The sequence below is a fragment of the Eumetopias jubatus genome, unplaced genomic scaffold (genome assembly GCF_037043125.1).
Source record: "Eumetopias jubatus isolate StellerSeaLion01/CBP00866 unplaced genomic scaffold, mEumJub1_p1.0 scaffold_75, whole genome shotgun sequence".
In the NCBI taxonomy this organism is placed as follows: Eukaryota; Metazoa; Chordata; class Mammalia; order Carnivora; family Otariidae; genus Eumetopias; species Eumetopias jubatus.
In genome coordinates this window covers 319,850-339,602 of record NW_028274881.1, presented here as the reverse complement: position 1 = coordinate 339,602, position 19,753 = coordinate 319,850, and the positions used below count along the sequence as shown (strand labels likewise).

At 47.2% G+C, this 19,753-nt stretch overlaps 2 protein-coding genes across 2 annotated transcripts; one reads left to right on the top strand and one right to left on the bottom strand.

Annotated features, from left to right (window-relative positions):
- Positions 1–212: 212 nt before the first annotated feature.
- On the bottom strand, positions 213–7,511 carry LOC148161742 (uncharacterized). Its single transcript, XM_088020587.1, has 7 exons — positions 7,454–7,511; positions 6,972–7,134; positions 6,414–6,661; positions 5,884–6,020; positions 1,446–3,306; positions 339–1,382; positions 213–217 (listed from the first exon to the last, which is right to left on the bottom strand). Exons 1-7 carry the CDS (start codon positions 7,509–7,511, stop codon positions 213–215), a joined length of 3,516 nt encoding a protein of 1,171 aa, XP_087876713.1.
- Positions 7,512–14,860: 7,349 nt separating this feature from the next.
- Positions 14,861–17,769, top strand: LOC148161741 (testis-specific Y-encoded protein 3-like). Its single transcript, XM_088020586.1, has 6 exons — positions 14,861–15,004; positions 15,898–16,125; positions 16,839–16,916; positions 17,056–17,167; positions 17,266–17,411; positions 17,505–17,769. Exons 1-6 carry the CDS (start codon positions 14,861–14,863, stop codon positions 17,667–17,669), a joined length of 873 nt encoding a protein of 290 aa, XP_087876712.1. The 3' UTR covers positions 17,670–17,769.
- Positions 17,770–19,753: the final 1,984 nt, after the last annotated feature.

The window sequence follows — 19,753 nt, the reverse complement described above, 5'->3', positions numbered from 1 at the left end:
CTCAACTGACTGTTTTAGGGCTGGAGATTTGTACTCTGATTCAGACTGTGTCCGTGGATTTACTGCCAGAAATTGAACCTGAGTCCTAGTATTTACTGATGGAGATTTAGTCTGTGTCCATTCTGTGACTCTATAAGCTATAGGTTGTGTCCACTGATTTACAGCTAGAGATTCAGCCTGGGTCCATAATGGGACTATGGAAGCTATAGCTTCTATCCTGGGAATTAAGGGTGGAGATTCAGACTGAGTCCACCTTTTGACGGTACCAGTTTCAGTGTCCAATGTTTTGGGCAACTGTTGTGTCCAAAGTTTTACTTCTGAAAATTGAGATTTGGTGCCTGGTGTGACTTTATCAAATTTAGTCTCTATCCAGGGCTTCATGGTTGGAAAAAATCCCATGGTCCATGGTATGGCTGTTTCAGAAACAGCCTCTGTCCAGGTATTTTCTTCTGGGGATTCATTCTGAGTCCATGGTATGACTGTGTTATTTTCAGTCTGTGTCCAGGTATTTACTGCAAGAGATTCATCCTGGATCCAAGGTGTGACTGTAACATTTTCAGGTTGTGTCCAGAGATTTGCCACTGGCAGTTCAGGCTGAGTCCACTGTGTGACTATACGAGACAAAGGATACATCAAGAGCCTTTGTCCTGGAAATTCAGTCTTTGCCCATGTTGTGACAGTATCAGCTAAAATATCTGTCCGGTGATTAATTGCTGAAGCTTCTCCCTGTTTTGAGAGTATAACTGCTTCGGTTTCAGACTGTGCCCAGGGATTAACTTCTGGAGTCTCAGCCTGTCCCCATGCCCATGGTGTTGATGTATCAGCTTCATTTCGTGCCCTGGGATTGATTATACCCACATCTGGCTGAATCCAACGTCTTATGTCAGATTCAGATTGTGTCCAGAATCTAACCTTATCACCTTCAAGCTCATCCCAGGGCCTTACAGTGTAAATGTCATGTTGTATCCAGGCTCTTAGCTTGTCTGCCACAGGTTGGTTCCAGGGCCTAACTATTTCTGTTTTGGACTGTATCCAGTGGTGGGCTACTTGGGATACTGGCTCTGTCCACATTGTGGGTGTCTCCACTTGAGTCTGGAACCAATGTCTGACATTGTCAGCCTCAGATTTAGTCCTAAGCCTGGGTATATCACCTTCAGGTTGGGTCCAGGAATGGGCTGTTTGAAATTCTGTCTCAATCCAAGGTTTGAATGTATGCATTTGAGTATACAACCAGGGTCTGACTCTATCAGCTTCAAGCTCAGACCAGGAAATGGTTGTCTGAGATTCAAGTTGGTTCCATGTTCTGAATGTATTGGTTTGTATTTGCAACCAAAGTCTAGCTATATCAGCTTCAGGCCCTGTCCAGGGTGTAATTGTATTAACTTTAAACTGCCTCCAGATTCTGAATGTCAATGCTTCAGGCTTCATCCATGGTTGGATGCTACTAGCTTTTGACTGAGTCCATGGTCTCACTATGTCAACCTCAGGCTGAGTCCAAGGGTAGAGTGTTTGCAAGTCTGGCTGAGACCTTGCTCTCATTTGATTAGACTGAGTCCAAAACCAGGATCTGGCTGTACCAGCTTTAGGCTTGTTCCCAAGTCTGAAGGTTTCAATTTCAGTGTGTGTCACGGATCTAATTATATGTGCTTCTGACTGGGTCCAATGTTTGTCTTTACCATTTTCAGTCTGGGCTCTAGGTCTGACTATTTGAAACTTAGGCTGAATCCAGCGTCTGATTCTTTCAGTTTTAATCTGTAACCATGGTCTGATTTCTGCTTTCAGCTGAGTCAGTGGTTTTCTTGCCTGGGTTTCTGGCTGGGTCCAGGTTTGGGTTATGGCAGCTTCAGGTTTACTCCAGGGCCTGGTTGTATCAGCTTTAGACTGAAAAAAAGGCTTAATTACATTTGTAATAATATGTGCCAAAAACCAGGTTGTATCTGCAGTTTGAATCTGGGGTTTGACCATAAAAGATTCACGTTTACTCCATGGACTTATTCTCTCCATTTGACTTGAGGCTTTGCTCAGACTGGTATTATATTGTGCCCAAGACTTAATAGTGTTGCTTGCAGATGGTATCCAAGTGAAAGGCATATTTAGTGCTGAAGAAGTCCACAGTTGAGCTGACTTAGATTCAGGAAGAATCCAGTATTCATTAGTCTTTTCTGTAAGTTCTTGGGATCCATCTAAATTTAAGACTGACTGAAACCAGGGTTCCAACGTAAGAGTTAATGTAGGATACTGAGATCCATCTGCATTTAGCGTGGAATGAGTCCAGAATTCATTTTTATTAACTGTTAAAGGAACCCATGCATTCAAGTTATAAGTTACTGGTTTAAAAGCAGTGTGAACTCTATCGACTACATGGTGTATTTGGCTTCCAATATTCTCTTCACTTGATTGTATCTGCATCACTGTTCCAGTTTTATCAGGTACAGAATGTGTCCAAGGTCCAATGTCAGGGGTAATTTCTAGCCAGGGTCTAGCTAGAAGTTGACCATGGAAAGGAACCTTACTAGACTGAACTTGAAACTGTACGGTATTAACCCCAGAAAGAAGGTGGGATCCATCTATGCCACTTGAAAACAAAACCCAGGATATAGCAGAACTAACTAATGGTAGAGTATGAAGCCCAATGATACCAGCTAAAGGATTAACCCAGGAGTTTACTGAATTGGTCATCGTTTGGTATTGATATTTCATTGTATCTTTCTGAGGAAGGCCCCAGGGTATAGATTTATCAGGTGTTGGAGTCTTTGGGGGTCCAGAAAGAACCAAAGTTTCAGAAGTACCAGCTATTGGGGTATTCCAGGGCTCAGAAATATCAGAAGGATCCCGCTGTTTGGTAACAAGAGACGTCCAAGATTGTATCATTGCGAATTTGCTAGTTGAGGAGAGCTCACTAGCTTGAAGGTGTAACTGTCTACTGCCAGGAAAAGAGTCTCTATTATTTAAACGAAAAAATACTGGAGGAGGATTCCGGTGCTGTCTGTTCAGTGGGAAAGTGCCTAATCTTCTCTTCCGTGACTGTACAGAGAGTCTGTGGGAGGTCAAAATGGCAGTACCCCTGCTCAGGCTAAGCCTGTCTTGTGGACGATGTTCTACCCCAGGAGTAAAATTGCAGGGTAGGGAAAAAATAGGATCCAGTGGCTTCTGAGATGTCTTGATAAGCCATTTCACCCAAGATAAATATGGGGCTGTCTTGATGACAAGAACAGGGTCATAACAGGCCATTGAGGATTCACTGACCAGGCCTACCAGTTCCCAGTGGTTGCCACAGAGGCAGAGAACAGGACTACCCTGCTGTACCTGAATGAGGAAAAAAGATAAGCCGTATTTATGTGGGACAAACGGGCAGACAAACATAAATCGTAAGAATATATTAAATATATGTAACATAAGTTATATGTAAATATATAATATATAAATTATAAAATGTATGGCTACACTTTTGTCATAAATAATATCTGTATATTATATACATATTATCAATAAATACATTGAAATAGATAAGATTTATATATTTTTCTGCATATATCCATATGACATGGTGAAAAATAATAAATGTTACCTGGTACATACTTCATAAAGCTCCAGAATAACTTACACACACATAATTGTAACTCCATTTAAAGGAGAAAAACTAAATTACAAAGGATATTTAGAGAAAACTCCCACGTTCTAAATAGCAATTACATATTCAACATTCTTTATTTGGATATCACTTATTCCCTTTGCTGAGTATTTCTAGGCAGGGCAAACTTACACAATCATATGTAATGACTGTGTTTATCCTTATCACTCCACGTCATTACTCTGGTTCAAGTTGTCCTCATTTGTTTTCAAACCATTCTCATTTCTGCTATTCTCTCATACCCAAACTTATTCCATGCTTTGTTCCTCCTGGCAGGCAGGATGATACTCAGAGTAAAATCCAAAGGTGTTGTTAATTAGTTTCTGATCTCAGCTCAACATTTTTCCTTTGTTCATTTTGCTACCATCATATTTGTTTCATTCTTCACGGAAATTTTTCCACAGTAGTATCCTTTGCCTGGAATTGGCTTCCCTCGTGGGATTTACTTGGGTTGATTTCTCAAGGGCTGTAAGTTTTTGGTCAAATAGAACATTTTTAAAGATCTTCTGCATTTCTCCTATTTTAACAGCCCATCTTCATTATTTTCTTGGGAAACAATTGTTAGCTTTTGAGTAAGCTTCATGTGGATAAGGATAATTATATGTTTTTTTTAAACTGCTGCATCTTAGTATAGCACCAAATCATGTTTAGGCAATCAATATTTGATGAATGAATGATTCCTTATTGTTTTTGCAGTTCATGCCAGACCATTTTGTGGGAATAAATGTGAAGAGTACAAAGGTACTTTAATAGACTTTGTTGGTTAGATTTCTAAATAAATCTGGCCTCTTGAATTTAATTTTAAAAGCCATCTTTCATTCCACCTTCCAGAACAGGAAATATTTGATTCTTCTAAAATACATTTTTTTTTTTTTGCATTAAAATCTTTCTGTGACTCCAAGGACTTCTACAACTGAGTCCAGGCACCATTACTTCATAATTGGTCCAAAGCAATTTTCTTTTCTCTTTTTTTAAATATTTTTCTTAGCATCATGTGCCCCTTACAAATTTTACCACTCAAATATTTTCTATGCATTGAATGGTCATTACATTTGCACATCTTATTTCTATTATGAAGAGCTACTTTCCTCTCAAAATTTTAAGTATGCCCTTCTTCTATCCAAATGTAGATATAATTGTTATCTCCACTGTTCACAATAAAGATTTCTATAAGAACATTAACAAAATTATATTTTTACTAAATTACTGCACTACTCTCTCCTATCAAAACATAAACTCTGGTGACCGGGCCCAGAAAATCAGGATTTTCTAAGAACTGGGACCAGGCCTATTTCCTCTATGTACCCTATCAATTTGTAATCTACCACGCGGTGGTTACCTTGTCTTTCTTAATTTCAAATTTCTCAAATATTGGTTTCAACGCTTTGGTCTTTTGGGCTTGACAAAGTTTTGGCAATATGTTTATTAAGAAGAATTTGATATCACCCATATCCCTTTTCCACTACAAATTTTAACATCTTCCTTATTTGTAAATTTCAAACATTTTTATTTTTGCCTCTCACTTTTTTTGCCTTAAATTTCTTTGTAGCCATTTGTGACTTCTTAAATTTTATCTGTTACAAACTAAGTATTACTACATGTAGTATATAACACAAATATTACTACATATCTTCTAGGTTGAGCGTTGGGAAAAAAGTCATGATACTCTTTTAAAATATATATTGGTAGCAGGTACTCCTCATCTCTAACTCAGTTACAATATTTTTGTAGCTTCAGGATGGTGAGATAATAATTACACCTCATAACTGAAGACTTTTAAGTACTCAGTTTGTATTTGTAAAACTGACTTCCATTTGTATTCTAACAAACCAATCCAAGGATAACCTGTTCTTCCCATTGCCTCGAATATATTTTAGCAAATTTTCTAATTCTGAAATTTCATTGATGAAAATATTCCTGCTTTATTTGTGACCTTAAGAATAAATATATCTTTGAATATTTTTTGACATAATGTATGTATGATTATATAATCACATAAACATTACACCTGTGGATTGCATGTGAAAGTAAAGAAACTTTCTTTTTTATTAAGGGAGGAAGAGTCAACATGTTATCGAACGCTCTTAAATTTTTAAGTGTACAGTGTAAGATTGTTAACTATATACACTAGGTTGTTCAGCAGATCTCCAGCACTTATTCATCTTGCATAAATGAACTTGTATCCATTTTACATTTGACATATATTTTTACATCTCCCCCCAATGGTAACTCTGCCCTTATACAGTAAGTACCCAGCAGTCTCCTTGTGGCTGACTCCAGATGCATAAGTTGTTACTTTTAGTTAGGTGGATATATTGATGGTGGCAGAATGAGAGGTCCAGCAGCTTAACTGACAGCTTTTTGATACTGGTTCCAAAGTTATTGTGGTCTGAGGGAATAGAGATAGAAAGGACTATGAGATATGGGTTATTATATTCCTATGATTTACTACTAGGTTGGTACAACTTTCAATCTTTCAATCACAAAAAATTACTGAGATAACTCTGACTTCTCCTTTCCTTCCATCTAATCTCATACATACTTATTTCATACTTTCTTGTATTTTTTAGCTGTTCCTAAATCCCTCTTAATAGAACACAGAATATTATAACCCATGATATTGTCACTTTTCCTTCTTTCCTCCATGTGAAGTGGAGTAATATGGCCTTAATTATTTACAAGATTTTTTAACATCCTATTTTTGCACTGTTTTGCTTTGTTTTTTCTATATCATTATATGAGCTACATTTATGATATGACAGAACATGACACTTGAGCTTACTCTGATATTGGTATACCCTGCAGTGTCTGTACTGGCAGTTATAACAGCTCTTCCAGAAGATGTTATAAGTGTGATAAAGTGGTATTCCCCCCACCCTGATAGGGTACTGTAGCAGGATGACTCCTATGTCTCCTTTGACTGGATCCATTCCAACTTGTGGACCAAAACTGGGGTGCAGGCATATTGTATGGCCAAGTAAGATATCTTCTTGGTCAATGACTGCTGAAATGTCAGAGTCCAAATGTTTCCTAAAGGAATAGAAAAGTACAGAAGAGCATAATGAAATTAGACTGAGAAAAACATTTCATTAGCTTCATTTAACCTGAAATGTTAATGTAATCCAACAAATTTCTCTTAACATCCCTGTAAAATGATGCTCTACATTGCAATAGAATTTGACTTTTAGAACTCCAAGCTTCATTTTTAATATGTTATTTTCCAACAACAAAGTCCCTTGAATGCGTCACTAACCAATGCAAATAAAATTAATTTTGACAAAACAAATATAAAGTATATATGTAACTATGATCCCTTTATCGCGATTCTAGATGTACTTACAGTTTATTCAGACAGCTGGCTGTGGAGAGGATCCACCACTGACTCAGAATAATGCCCTGGCAGTTTTCAGCCAGGGACACTAGCCATGGGATGTTGCTGGATGCTGTCAATGGGGCAACCGTTGGGGTCAATGAGCTTAACCACTGCTTTTGAGAATTGGGTACTAAAAGGCCAGATAGGGAGGAGAGGAGGTAAATATAACATGATAAACAACATCTTGCTGAATGATTATTGATATTTGTCATCCTAACTTTCATTTGTTGAAGATGTGAAATAAGAGAATATAGAGAAGAATGAGAAACATAAATAAAAGTGGCAAAATGTAAGACTAGATGAAAGACAAACATGATAAGAAGTAAGAAATGAAATAAACATCAAGGAGAAAAACAGAAGATATTTTAAAAAGTTAAGGAAAATAAAAAATATTTCCCCAGTAATAACACAAACAGAGGAGAAAAAAATCCCAATTATCTGTAACTTACCACCACAGCAGTGAAAAAACAGTCCCCAAAACTGATAGAAGCAAAGTGGAGATCTCATGTTGGCTCAAGTGGATGTGAATGCAAGATAGGGTTCTAGTCGAGTAGTTGCCAGGGTTGGGATTGAAATTATAGCATATAGAATGTCTGACATCGTAATACCTACTTATGAGATAAGTGCCTTCTTCTATTATGTTCACCCAACAAGAAATGTTTCCCATATTTACTCAAGTTAAATGTAACTTAAATATTGAAACAAACTTTTATTTAGTTCAATATTGACTTTCATTTTTGGAGTGAGAAAATGAAATACCCCATTCCCACACTTTGTAAAGAATATAATCTCTCTGGCTTTACCATGTAGCTTTACGTACCTGCCACATATACATACTAATTAAAAGAATTAGTTCCACATGATCTAACACAGAAGTTGATGAAATACTAAACAATGATAGTTTAAAATAACTTACAAATCAGTATGAAAATGATAGAAACTACAATCGTAGAAAATTAACTCAAGAGCTACAAACACTTCTCTCTGATGACAATATTGGGCAAAGAGCAACAATTCAATAATATTTACCTACTCTCATATGGAGTGTGCCATAAGTTGAACACATAAATCTGAGGACAAGAAGCCTTGGCCTGCCTAAGTTTTTTAATTCAGTGGAGGAATATATTAGTTAAGGTTAGTTTCTGCTGGACTGGACAGAAAATATAAATCAATTATATAAGAATAAATATATATTTCATATGATAGGAGTCGTGAGATACCTGTGAAGTCAGCTTCATGAATTTATCTGAGTTCTTTCTATCTTTCTGGTCAGCAATTTTATTATTTGAATTCCATTCTGACAATGCCTAAAAAATGCTTTATCTCTACCATGTCCTTGTTCAAAACACCAATTAAAAACAGAGAAAAGAGGGCAAAGGCAAAATCTAATGTCTTCCATTTAAGTCTTTATTCCATTTTGAGTCTGTTTTTGTGTATGGTATAAGGAAATGGTCCAGTTTCATTCTTCTGCATGTGGCTGCCCAATTCCCCAACACCCTTTAGTGAAGAGACTGTCTTTTTTCCATTGAATATTCTTTCCTGTTTTGTCGAAGAATCGTTGACAACAGAGGTGAGGGTCCATTTCTGGGCTCTCTATCCTGTTCCATTGATCTATGTGTCTGTTTTTGTGCCAATAGCGTACTGTCTTGGTGACAGCTTTGTAATAGAGCTTGAAGTACGGAATTGTGATGCCGCCAGCTTTGCTTTTCTTTTTCAAGATCGCTTTGGCTACTTGGGAGCCTTTTCTGGTTCCATACAAATTTTAGGTTAGTTTGTTCTAGCTCTGTGAAGAGTGCTGGTGGTATTTTGATAGGGACTGCATTAAATGTGTATGTTGCTTTGGGAACTATGGGCCTTTTAATAATGGTTTTTATTCCTATCCATGAGCATGGAACATTTTTCCATTTATTGGTGTCCCTTTCAATTTTTTTCAGGAGTGTTCAACTTTTGCAGAGTACAGATCTTTTTCCTCTTTGATTAGGTTTATTCATGGGTATCTTATGTTTTTTGGTGTAATTGTAAATGGGATCAATTTCTTTTTTTAAATTTACTTTTTTATTATGTTCAGTTAGCCAACATATAGTACTCATTAGTTTCTGATGTAGTGTTCAATGATTCCTTAGATGCCTATAACGCCAAGTGCTCATCATACCTGCCCTCCTTAGTACTCTAGAGAAGAACACAAGCAGCAACCTCTTGAAACTTGGTCATATCACCTTCTTACTAGACACATTTCTGGGGGCAAGGGAAACAAAACCAAAATGAACTTTTGGGTCTTCATCAAGATACAAAGTTTCTGCACAATGAAGGAAACAATCAACAAGCCAAAAAGGTAACCAATGGAATGGGAGAGGATATTTACAAATGACATATCTGATAAAGGGTTAGTATCCAAAATCTATAAAGAAATGATCAAACTCAACACCCAGAAAATAAGAAATCCAGTTAAGAAATGGGCAGAAGACATGAACAGATATTTTTCCAAAGAAGACATCCAGACGGCCAACAGACACATGAAAAGAACCTCATCATCAGGGAAATACAAATGAAAACTACACTGAGATATCACCTTACACCTCTCAGAATGGCTAACACAAGAAACAGGTGTTGGTGATGATGCAGAGAAAGGGGAACCCTCTTACACTCTTTGTGGGAATGCAAACTGGTACAGCCACTCTGGAAAACAGTACGGAGTTTCCTTAAAAGGTTAAAAATAGAGCTACCTTATGACTTAGCAATTGCACCTCTAGGTACTTATCCGAAAGACATAAAAATACCAATTAACAGAGGCACATCCACCCCAATGTTTATAGCAGCATTAAATTCAAAAGCCTAACTATGGAAAGAGCCCTAATGTCCCCTGAGTAATGAATGGACAGGGAAGATGTGGTATACATACAATGGAATATTATCTGCCATCAAAAATAATGAATCTTGCCGTTTGCAATGATATAAATGGAACTCGAGGGTATTATGCTAAGCAAAATAAGTCAGTCATATGTGGAATTAAGAAACAAAACAGATGAACACAGGGGAAGGGAAAAAAGAGAGGGAGGCAAACATAGTAGTTAAACTATAGAGAACAAACTAGGGTTGTTGGAGGGGAGGTGGGCTGAGGATGAGCTAAAAGGGTGATGAATATTAAGAAGGGACTTGTGATCAACACTGGGTGTTATATGTAAGGGATGAATCACTTCCTGAAACCAATATTACACTCTATGTTAAATAACTAGAATTTAAATAAAAACTTAAAAAAAACTAATGTCTTCCAGCAGATGAAACTCAATAAGTCATCTTTTCCTGTATTTCCACAGCAACCCCACTGTTTGTTTTTCCTTCCCTCTTTCACTATTCTGTGAAAGGCACTACTGTAATAATTTAAGCTTTATGATAGCTCTCAAAATGTTTTAAAGATAACTTTTATATTAACAATTAGTAAAAATGAGAGCACAATGTTTAATAATGAATAATGGATAAATTGATTTTAAAATGCTATTAAACTAATGCTTACATTGAAATCTGCGTGAGGAATACAATTAAGCAAACAAAATAGGACAAGGAATAGAGTGCCTACTGTTTGTTTAGATGCCTAAATGAGGAAATAAAACATGCAGTGTCCAAGACATTTAACGAAATCCAGTGTAAATGAGTAAAAATGAGAGTGGAAGCAACATAAAGCTACAGAGGAAGATATTTACCCAATATTAACAAATCTATAATTTGTTTGGTGTGTTTGCAGGTGCCCGGGTATGTGTGTTTGTGAGGCCCTGTGTGCGTACCAGTGCGGAGGGACCCTGAGTGTTTATGTGTTGTGTGTGTGTGTTTGCATGCCGACGTATGTGTTGATGTGTGTGTCCAAGTGTGCATGCTTGAGTGCCACAGACCTTGTGAGTTGGTGGGTGTTGCCTGAGTGTGTGTTTGCACATGGATGGGTGTGTGTAGGGGTGACCATTTGCACATACCTGTGTGGAGACACCATGTGTGGTCCTATTTCATTTGTGTGTGTGTTTGCATGCGTGTGTATGTGTGTATGTGTGTGGCGATGTGTGAGTGCCTGTGTGCCGGTTACAGTGTGTGCTTCCCGGTGTTAGGTGTGTGTGTGTGTCATGTGCACGGCCGTGTGTGTTCCTGGCAATTGTGCATGCCTGTGTACTAGAGATCAAATGTGTTGGGTGTGTGTTTCCTGAGTGTCTTTTCCTGTTTGTGTGGCCAAGTGTGCATGCTTGTATGCGGGGACTATGTATTTGTTGTCTTTGATTCCCAGTGCACGTGAATGTGTGTGTGCATTGGAGCAGAAACCTGTCTGGCTGTCTGGGCAAGGCCATGGGTGTATGGTGTGTATGTGTGTTTTCAGGCACACCTCGGTGTGTGACTTTCTGCGGTGCTAGGTATGTATGGACATGTGCCAGAGACCTTTCAAGTGAGTGTTGAGTGTATGTGTGCTTGCATGCGCGAGGGTGTCTGTGTGTTTCTCTGTGTTTGCAGGCCGTTGGGTGTCTGTGTGTGTCTCTGTGTTTGCAGGCCCTGTGTGTGTGTGTGTGTGTGTGTGTGTGCGCACATCTGTAGCCACCTGTTCATGCCTCTGTGTTGGAGATTGTGTGCGTGTTTGGTGTGTGTGTATTGCATTAGCACGTGTGTGTGTGTTTGCGAGGTCATGTGAGCACACATGTGTCCCGAAAAAACGTATGGGTGTGTGTGATTTGCATGTATGTGTGTTAGCATGAGCTCATGTGTGGGTGTGCGTGTTTGAGGGTGCACGATCAGAGGTGTATGCCTGTGTGCTGAAGATTCTGTGTGTTTCTTGAGTGTCTGTGTGCTGTATGGACCGTGTGTGTGTGTCTGTGTGTGTGTGTGTCTGTGTGTGTGCGTGTCTGTGTGTGTGTGTGTATGTTGTTCTGGGGCCAATTGTGTATTCTTCTGTACTGGAGACCGTTCGTGTATGTTGTGGGTATGGGGTTACATGTGCAAAAGTGTGTGTGTGTATTGGGAAGCTCACTGCACATGCCTGTGAACCAGAGACTTTGTGTCACGTGAGTGTGTGCGTGTGCGTGAGCACGTGCATATGTGTGTGTTGGAGCGGCTCAGTGTGCATTCCTCTGCGACACAGACCGTGTGTTTCTGTTACTTGTGCGTATCCTGAGTGCAGGAGTGTGTAAATGTGTCTGTGTGAGGGCCAATTGTGAATGCATGTGTGCCTAAGACCGTGTGTATTTGCTGTGCGTGTGTGTGTGTGACTTTTTGGGTGGAGGGGGGTGTGTGTGCTAGTGCCGGGCCAAGCATGTATGGCTGAGCTAGATACCGTTTGTGAGTGTTGCGCATGTGCTTGCGAGTGCAGCCGGGTGTGTTTGCACGGGCAAGTGTGCATGCCTGTGAGCAGGACACGTGTGTTTGTGTCTTATGTGATCTCAGTGTGTGTCCATGCACAGGTGTGTGTGGGAGTGGACATGTGCAGCCAACATGCATTCCTGCGGGTTGCAGATTGTGTATTTCTGCACATGTGTGTGTGAGAGAGAGAGTGGTGCCTGTCTGCATGGGTTTGTGTCTGTGCGTGTGTGCGGCCATCTTCTATCTGCTGTGTCAAGCCTGGGTGTGTGGGTGAGTGTCCTGTGTGTGTGTTTCCATGGGCTTGTGTCTGTGGTGCCTGTCTCTGTGTGTTTCCAGGCACAGGTGATTGTGAGTGTGAGCGGCCACTGGCACATACCTGTGTGTCGAGACTATATGCGTGTATGTTGTGTGTCCAAGCGTTTGCATGTGCACACGTGTGTATATGTGCGTGTGTAGGCCCCAGTCAGAAAAGGAGAGGGACTGCGGGATTTCCAGCTCTGCGGATTATGGAGAAAGGGGCAAGAGGCCGAGGGTAGCCATGTCCCTCCGGACACACAGGCCTCGTGTGCATTTGTGTTTCTTCAGGAATCTGTCTCCCCTCTCGATGCCCAGATGCACAGGGCCCAAGGCAAGGAGGGAGGGGCTGGAGTTGTCAGGCGGGTGTTAGGCACACCACCCATCTGTGCTGATTGCACAGATGGTTTCAGGTGTGGGCAATAGCTAGGGGTTTCAGTCTCCTTCCTGGGCCGCACACCTCTTGTTGTGTGTGTGTGTGTGTGTGTGTGTGTGTGTGTGTATGTTGTTCTGGGGCCAATTGTGTATTCTTCTGTACTGGAGACCTCTCACCTTCCCGCCCCGACAAGGGCAATGCCAGAAGTCTGTCATTGCACAAATGTCACCTGGGACTGGGAGTGGACATGGACAGCATCCACATGAAGGGCGAACAGATAAAAACCAGGGTCCAAAGACCGTGGGTGCGCATATGAAATCCACTCTGGTGGAAACGTTTGGAGACCCAGTCGGGCACTGTACCTGTAGATATGTGCACGCTTCTCCCGCCTGAGACGGGGGGAGGGGGGCTGTGTGAGGAGCCCCTTCTTGTCGGTGATGCCTGGAGCCAGGCTTCCATTGGCACCGGACCCACGGCCCCAAGCCTACTTTGCAGGCTCGAAACCACACTTGGACATCTCTCACTACATTTGTCGGCCAGCTCTGGGGTTGTGATGGCCCGGCTTGATGTTCCACTCACGGTCTGACCCGGCGGACCCAGAGAGGGGAAGGCTAGGGAGGATGCATTCTCCTCTGCAGTCCAGACGAGTCGGGAACCCCTTCCCTGGGCATTCTTGCAGTTGGCAGAATGCAACGGAAGACAGTCCGTTGCTGGTGGTGGAGGCGTTTGTGCTGCCTGTCGCCTGGGAGCCGTCCTCAACTCCTTGCCGCCGGGCCTTCCAAAGAGTGGGCACTGAGGTCACCAAACGGGCAGACAGCATCCACCTGGGGATGGATGGTGGACAACATCCCTCTGCCGTCCTCTCCACAGGGATGTTGCAGACTTCCTCTTCATAGAGGGGCATCTGGGTCCCCTTTGCTGTATGCTCTTGGCTCCAGGAAAAGGCATGCGTCCCTCTGTCCCCCATGGCAAACACACTGTGTGTCTGTGAGACTGTGTGAGGGTGTGTTTGTGTGGGCACTCAACCTGGCACCTTTTCGAGGATCACCGGACTGGCTGCCGGTCCCAGAGGGGGAGATGACTTTGATTTCCTGGGAAAGGAGCTGCTCCGAGACTCATCTGCATCTTTCTTCCTGAAGCCTTTAGGTTCCAGAGGCCGTGTGGCCAGAGGGGTCAGAGAAAGAGCACCGGAAGCCAAAGTCAGAGAGGAGGACGGAGAGGAGAGCGTGAGGAAAGGACAGGCGGACCGGTGGACAGAGAGCTCTTCCTCGCTCGTCTCCTGACCAGCAAAGGACATGCACTGGGACAAACTGTAGCCGCACATTTCCCCCGAGCAGGCAGACGGTTTCGGGGCCTCTGTCTCCTGGAATCGCACGATGACTACTCCAGGGCCTGGGCTGACCATTTCCACGCACACTGGACCAGGCTTCCCGGTGGTGCACACAGTGTCCCGAGTCTCAGAGGAGTCTATTCGGGAAGGGCGAGGGACAGCTTCGCATTGTTGGTAGAAAATCCAGGCAGAGGGCGCGCCCGACGAGGCCGCGGCAGGGGCGTGGGCGGGGTGGTGGGGTGCGGATGGTGTTGGGGGGCGGCGTGGGGGTGCGAGGGTTGGGGTCGGTGCAGCTGGGACCCCGAGGCCACCCCCGAGGAGGCGCACCGGCGGGCTCCCTTGCTGGATGGCTGTCTCCCGTGGGGGCGAGAGGCGGGGCCGGCGGCGGCCACGCCCACCACCGTGAGACTACTTGGACCCGGGGGCCGGCCCGCGTCCTGGGCGTGGCTCAGGGACTCCATCCCGCCAGGGCCGCACGGGTGCCCCGGCCAGGTCGGCCCCTTGGACACCCGGCCCCAGGCCCTTGTGCGCATGCGTCCCAGAGTCCGGCAGCCTCGGGGAAGAGACCGTTATCGGTCGCCGCCCCTGGGCGCCGGACGGAGCCCCACCTGCCGAGCCGCTTGCGGAGGCCTGCGCTCACACCTCCAGCCTTTCCCTCGCAGCTGCCCCAGCGAGGCAGGGTCCGGGGGTAGCGAGGCGGGGTCCGGGGGAGGCGGGGCGGTCCCCAGAATCCTGAACCCGCCTCAGTCGGGGAAGGGGCCGGTCACGAGGTGTCTGTGCCCGGGGATAGAGGCCCCCGGGGCGAGCCGGGGGCGCAGAAGGCCCTAGGTGTGGGGATGGCCGACGAGGCTGTGCGGGAAGGGGAGGAGCGATGGGAGAGAGAGGATGCCATCCTGGTGGTGGAGCTGGTCCTAGTGGGGGCTGACCTGAGGTTGGTGCTGCAACTGGCCGTGTTGGAGGGGGAGGACGGAGAGGACGAGGAGGACACGGAGGAGGACACGGAGGAGGTAGACGAGGCTGACACGGAGGAGGAAGACGAGGCTAGGGAGGTTGAGGAGTCGGAGGAGGAGGGGGAGGGGGATGGTGAGGGAGAGGAGGCGGAGGAGGAGGGGGAGGGGGAGGAGGAGGAGGAGGAGGCTGACAAGGCTGTGGAGGAAGAGGGCGACGAGGCTGTAGTGGCTGAGCAGGAGCAGGGGGAGGAGGAGGAGGATGTGGACAGGGAGGAGGAGGGGGAGCCTGAGCATGCTGAGAAGGAGGAGGCTGAGGAGGCTGAGGAGGCTGAGCAGGAGCCAAGGGCGGAGGAGAAGCCCGAGGAAGAGGAGGAGGTGGAGGGGCCTGAAGAGGCTGAGCAAGAGGAGGGGGAGGAACAGGCTGAGGAGCAGGCTGTTGTGGAAGAGGCTGAGGTGGAGGAGGCTAAGGAGGAGCATGTTGGAGAGGAGGTGGCTGAGGCAGAGGAGGCTGGGGAGTGCGAGGAGCCTGAGGAGGGAGAGGAGGCTCAAGAGGCTGAGGAGGAGGCTGAGCACGAGGACCAGAGGGAGGAGGGCCAGAAGGAGGAAGAAGGGGCGCAGGAGCTGCAGGAGAAGCAGAAAGGGGAAGAACAGCCACAGGGGCGGCGGGGTCCGATCCCGTCCCCGCTCGAGGCTCTAGAGGCCTTGCAGTCAGAGCTGGAGCCCGAGAATAAACAAGCCAGCAGGTCCTCCTCTCGGCTCAGACTGAGCTATTGTCGGAGGCGGCAGCGTCACCTGGAACACCGAAGCGCCCTTATCCGGGGCATCCCTGGCTTCTGGGCCAAGGCTGTATCCTTGACGCTGTCATGGAGGAACCCGGATGTGGCCGGGCTAGAGCAAGAGGAACTGAAGGGAGGGGGCCGTTGAGTATCCAAATACATCGGTTGGAGAACCCCCCTCAACCCCAGCCACACCCCCGGCCGCGCCGCGGTGTGGGGGCCACGCTCATGCCCTGGTGATCCCGACAGCCTCAACATCCTCGTTCTGGTGGGGGTGGGGCCTGTGGGCCTCAGAGTGCTCTTGATGTCGCAAGAGGCACTGGAAGACCAGTGGGGGAGTAGGAGCAGAAGTCCAGCTGAGAATTAGGAATTAGGAGTCGCTGCAGGGCTTCTTCTCACAAAACAGCTGCAGGCAAAGCTCGGGTTCCCCTCGGGGTAACGCAGCAGGCCAGTGGCTGTGAGTGCCCACCTGCTCAGCCTGAGGCAGGAACGTGTGCTTGTCCGGAGATGAGCTAGTTGTGTCTGGCTGTCAGCACAGGAGGATGAGCTGGGGAGGGGGGTGTGGGGCGGGAGGGGTGGTCTCTCAGGATGCACAGCTTCCTGTGTGAGTGCCGAGATCTGCAGCATCCCCTGTGGGGACCCAGCGGGCCTTGACGCAGCCCGTGGGGAGGGAATGCAACCCGGGGAAGCAGACGGGAGGCCGTGCCCGGCCGCTGTCCAGACTTGCTCTGTTGTTGTAGCTCTTTCATCTCCAGCCCTCGGAGGGTCCTTGACTCACAGCAGTTTGTGAACCACCCCCAGATGTCAGCCGTGATCAGTAAGGAAGATGAAGGCCTCCTTGGCTACATGACGGATTTGAAGGTGTGGCGTGGCAGACTGAGACCGGGGCGGGGGACGGGAGTGGGGAGCGTGCTGAAGTGATCCATCTCTGAAGTCAGGACGGGGAGGTTCTGCTGGACAGAGATTTCACCCCCGTCTCCCCCACTCTGCCACCCGGCAGGTGGAGGATCTCAGGTTTCCCCGTGATTGCCGCCAGATCCTGCTCTTCTTTCGCAAGAACCCCTACTTCCGGAATGAAGTCATTGTGAAGGAGTATGTCCTCAGCACTGCTGGTAAGAGGCCGCCGCCTGGATGGGCGGCCACAGGGACAGGAGGGGGGTCGAACCCGATTCTTTACCCGGTGCCTTCTCACATCCTTGTCTTCCGGCAGGGTACGGGCCTTTTCATTCCACTCCCATCCAGTGGCACCAGGATTATGAACAGGAGGCCTACAGTCGCAGGGACCACAACACCAGTCTTAACTTCTTCAACTGGTTCTCTGACCCCAGCTTTGCCAGCTCTAGCAGGATAGCCGAGGTGGGGCCCTGTGACAAAGAGCGGGAAGGACCCTGCTGGGCTCCCCGGCTGCTTGGGATGGGCCTCTGAGCCCTGCCCCGTTTCCCCTGCCAGATCATCATCGACGACCTGTGGCCCAACCCCCTGCAGTACTACATGAGGAAGAAGGCCCCAGGAGAGGGAACCGAGAGGAGGACAGGTGAGGGACCCAGGGTGTGGATGCCGAAATGTGCGCCATGGGGCTCCGTGGAACCATGGCTCCACCAATGGAGAACCTGAGGCTCAGAGGAACTCTCCAACGCAGGGGCCCCGGGTCAAAAGGGCATCACCGTCAGAGAGGGAGATTGGACAAGTGCAGTGCCAAACGGCTTCTGCCTGGGGAATCTTGAGGCAGGCGGGGCCAGGCAGCATCCATGAGCAGAGCTGGAGAGGCAAAGGCGGCTCGGCAGCTGCACTTGGGGGAATTGTCATTCCGGGGCCATGAGCCCCAACCTCAGGTCTCCTAGCACCGCCTTACACTTAGGCCCACCAAAGTTGCCTCCCGTCATGCTTGGCAGAGACGTGTGGGTATCCTGGCGCAAAGGCTCACCCCGCCGCCCCGTCACCTTTCTGTGTTGGTCTGGACACCACCGTTGAACCCTTCATTTCCATAGGCAGCTCCTTTCCTCCCGCCCCCAGGCACACCGAAAGCACTGGCCAGGGTGCACAGATTAGTTGAATACATGGGTGGAGGAAAGGTAAGGCGATCACAGTCAGCAGCAGGGAGTGGCATGGGAGAGGGACCGCCGTTCCCAGGGAGGGCCTTCAAACCCTGAAGCAACCTTACCTATGGCCCAGAGAAGGTACACACGGGTCTCCTCCTGAGTGCGTGTGTATCTGTCTGCGTCTCGGTGTGTCTGACCCTCCCAGGGAGCATCAAGAATTTGAGATGAATATGAGGGAGCATCGCACTTGACCGAAGCCAGTCCAGAAGCTTCAGATGCTCAGGCCAGTTCCTCTGCGCAGGAAGTAACCGAAGACTGGTGCGGGGGCGAAACATGGGGCAGATTGAGGCCCCAGGAGCCCTGGAAAAACATTGAAAGGTTGATAAACAAGGTCAAGTGTGCTTTGTGTGTGTGAACGCGCGTGTGCGCTGGCGCTCGGGTGTGCGCGCTCCCCTTTGGGGATGGGGGTCGGGGGAGGGCCTGAGCACATCGGCCTCATGTGGGTGTTTGACTTCTCTGCCTGGGCATTGCCGGCCCGTGGAATGGCTCGGCCTGTATGCTTGCCCAGAGGGCTAGGTCACACATGCGTGGGGACTGCATCCCAGGGGGCAGAGGTCCTTCCCCTGGAGGTGCGGGGGTGCTGGGCAGGGAGCGGAAATGAGACCAAGGCCCGCTCCCTGGGGCTCATCTCTTCCCTGGAGAAATGAGGACGTTCAAGGAAAGGGAGCGACGAGCCAGGGCCAATGTGTGTAGGACCCAGGTTCAGTGGATGGAGATGACAGTCGTCCAGGGATGCTCCCTGGTGGGTGACCTCAGACACATTCACTGCAAACGCCACGGGGGAGGCGGGGGGAGAACCCAAGGTTCATTACTCAGTTGAGCGGGCGCTGGAGCTCTTCCTGGGCCTAGGAATGCGCACAGGCTCTTGCTGACACGGTCAGCCTCTCAGAAGCAGCAACGATGATAGTGAGTGTGGGTCAGGCCTGATGGCGGGACGCTGGGAGAGGGGACAGAGTGAGGTGGGAAGGTAGGAAGGATGGCACTCTCAGTCGGGCACAGGAGCCAGGGCGAGCGTCTAATCTGTGGGGAAAGACACGCATACACACACACACACGCACAGATGCACACTCAGGGGCACAATCACTCACCCCCCATACGGACACACTCTTTCAGGCACTCCCACACACTGACACCCACACTCACTCTCACTCACCGCCCCACCCACACTCCTTCACTGACCCACATCCCCTGACATACGCCCACTCGGTCCCTCACTCAGGCACCCACTCACTCAGGCCCCTCCCCCAGAGGCTCCTTCAGTCACATGTCCTGACACTCACACACTGACGCACCCAAGCTCCCCCAGAATCCCTAGGCCCCTGTTTCCCTAGGGCCCTCGTTTGGGGTCCGCCAGAGTGCAGAGAGTCAGAGGGGAGGGGCGGGGGTAGCACGATTGGTAAGTGCAAGGGACGGGCCACTCACCCGTGTGCTTTCTGTCCCATGATGACTCTGGGGCTGATATCCCTTAGCCTTCTGTGCGTCGGTCCATGGAAAGACCTGGAGCATACAGAGCAGCTGTCTAACGCCACACCCAGGAGGCGGTGAGGTGAGCCACTGGGGTGGTCTTCCCCCAAGCGGACGTCTGCTTTCCTGAGATGC

What these genes read in the sequence shown, in the direction of transcription:
- LOC148161742 (XM_088020587.1), bottom strand. Translation starts at nt 7,511, where the DNA reads ATGAGATCTCCACTTTGCTTCTATCAGTTTTGGGGACTGTTTTTTCAC. An exon ending in GCCAGCTGTCTGAATAAACT is followed by an intron (nt 6,662 to 6,971) that starts GTAAGTACATCT and finishes CTATTCCTTTAG; the next exon opens with GAAACATTTGGACTCTGACA. An exon ending in ATGGACTCAGTCAAAAGCTA is followed by an intron (nt 1,383 to 1,445) that starts GTAGCATCCAAC and finishes GGCAGTTTAAAG; the next exon opens with TTAATACAATTACACCCTGG.
- LOC148161741 (XM_088020586.1), top strand. Translation starts at nt 14,861, where the DNA reads ATGCGTCCCAGAGTCCGGCAGCCTCGGGGAAGAGACCGTTATCGGTCG. An exon ending in GTATGTCCTCAGCACTGCTG is followed by an intron (nt 17,168 to 17,265) that starts GTAAGAGGCCGC and finishes GTCTTCCGGCAG; the next exon opens with GGTACGGGCCTTTTCATTCC. An exon ending in GCTCTAGCAGGATAGCCGAG is followed by an intron (nt 17,412 to 17,504) that starts GTGGGGCCCTGT and finishes TTCCCCTGCCAG; the next exon opens with ATCATCATCGACGACCTGTG.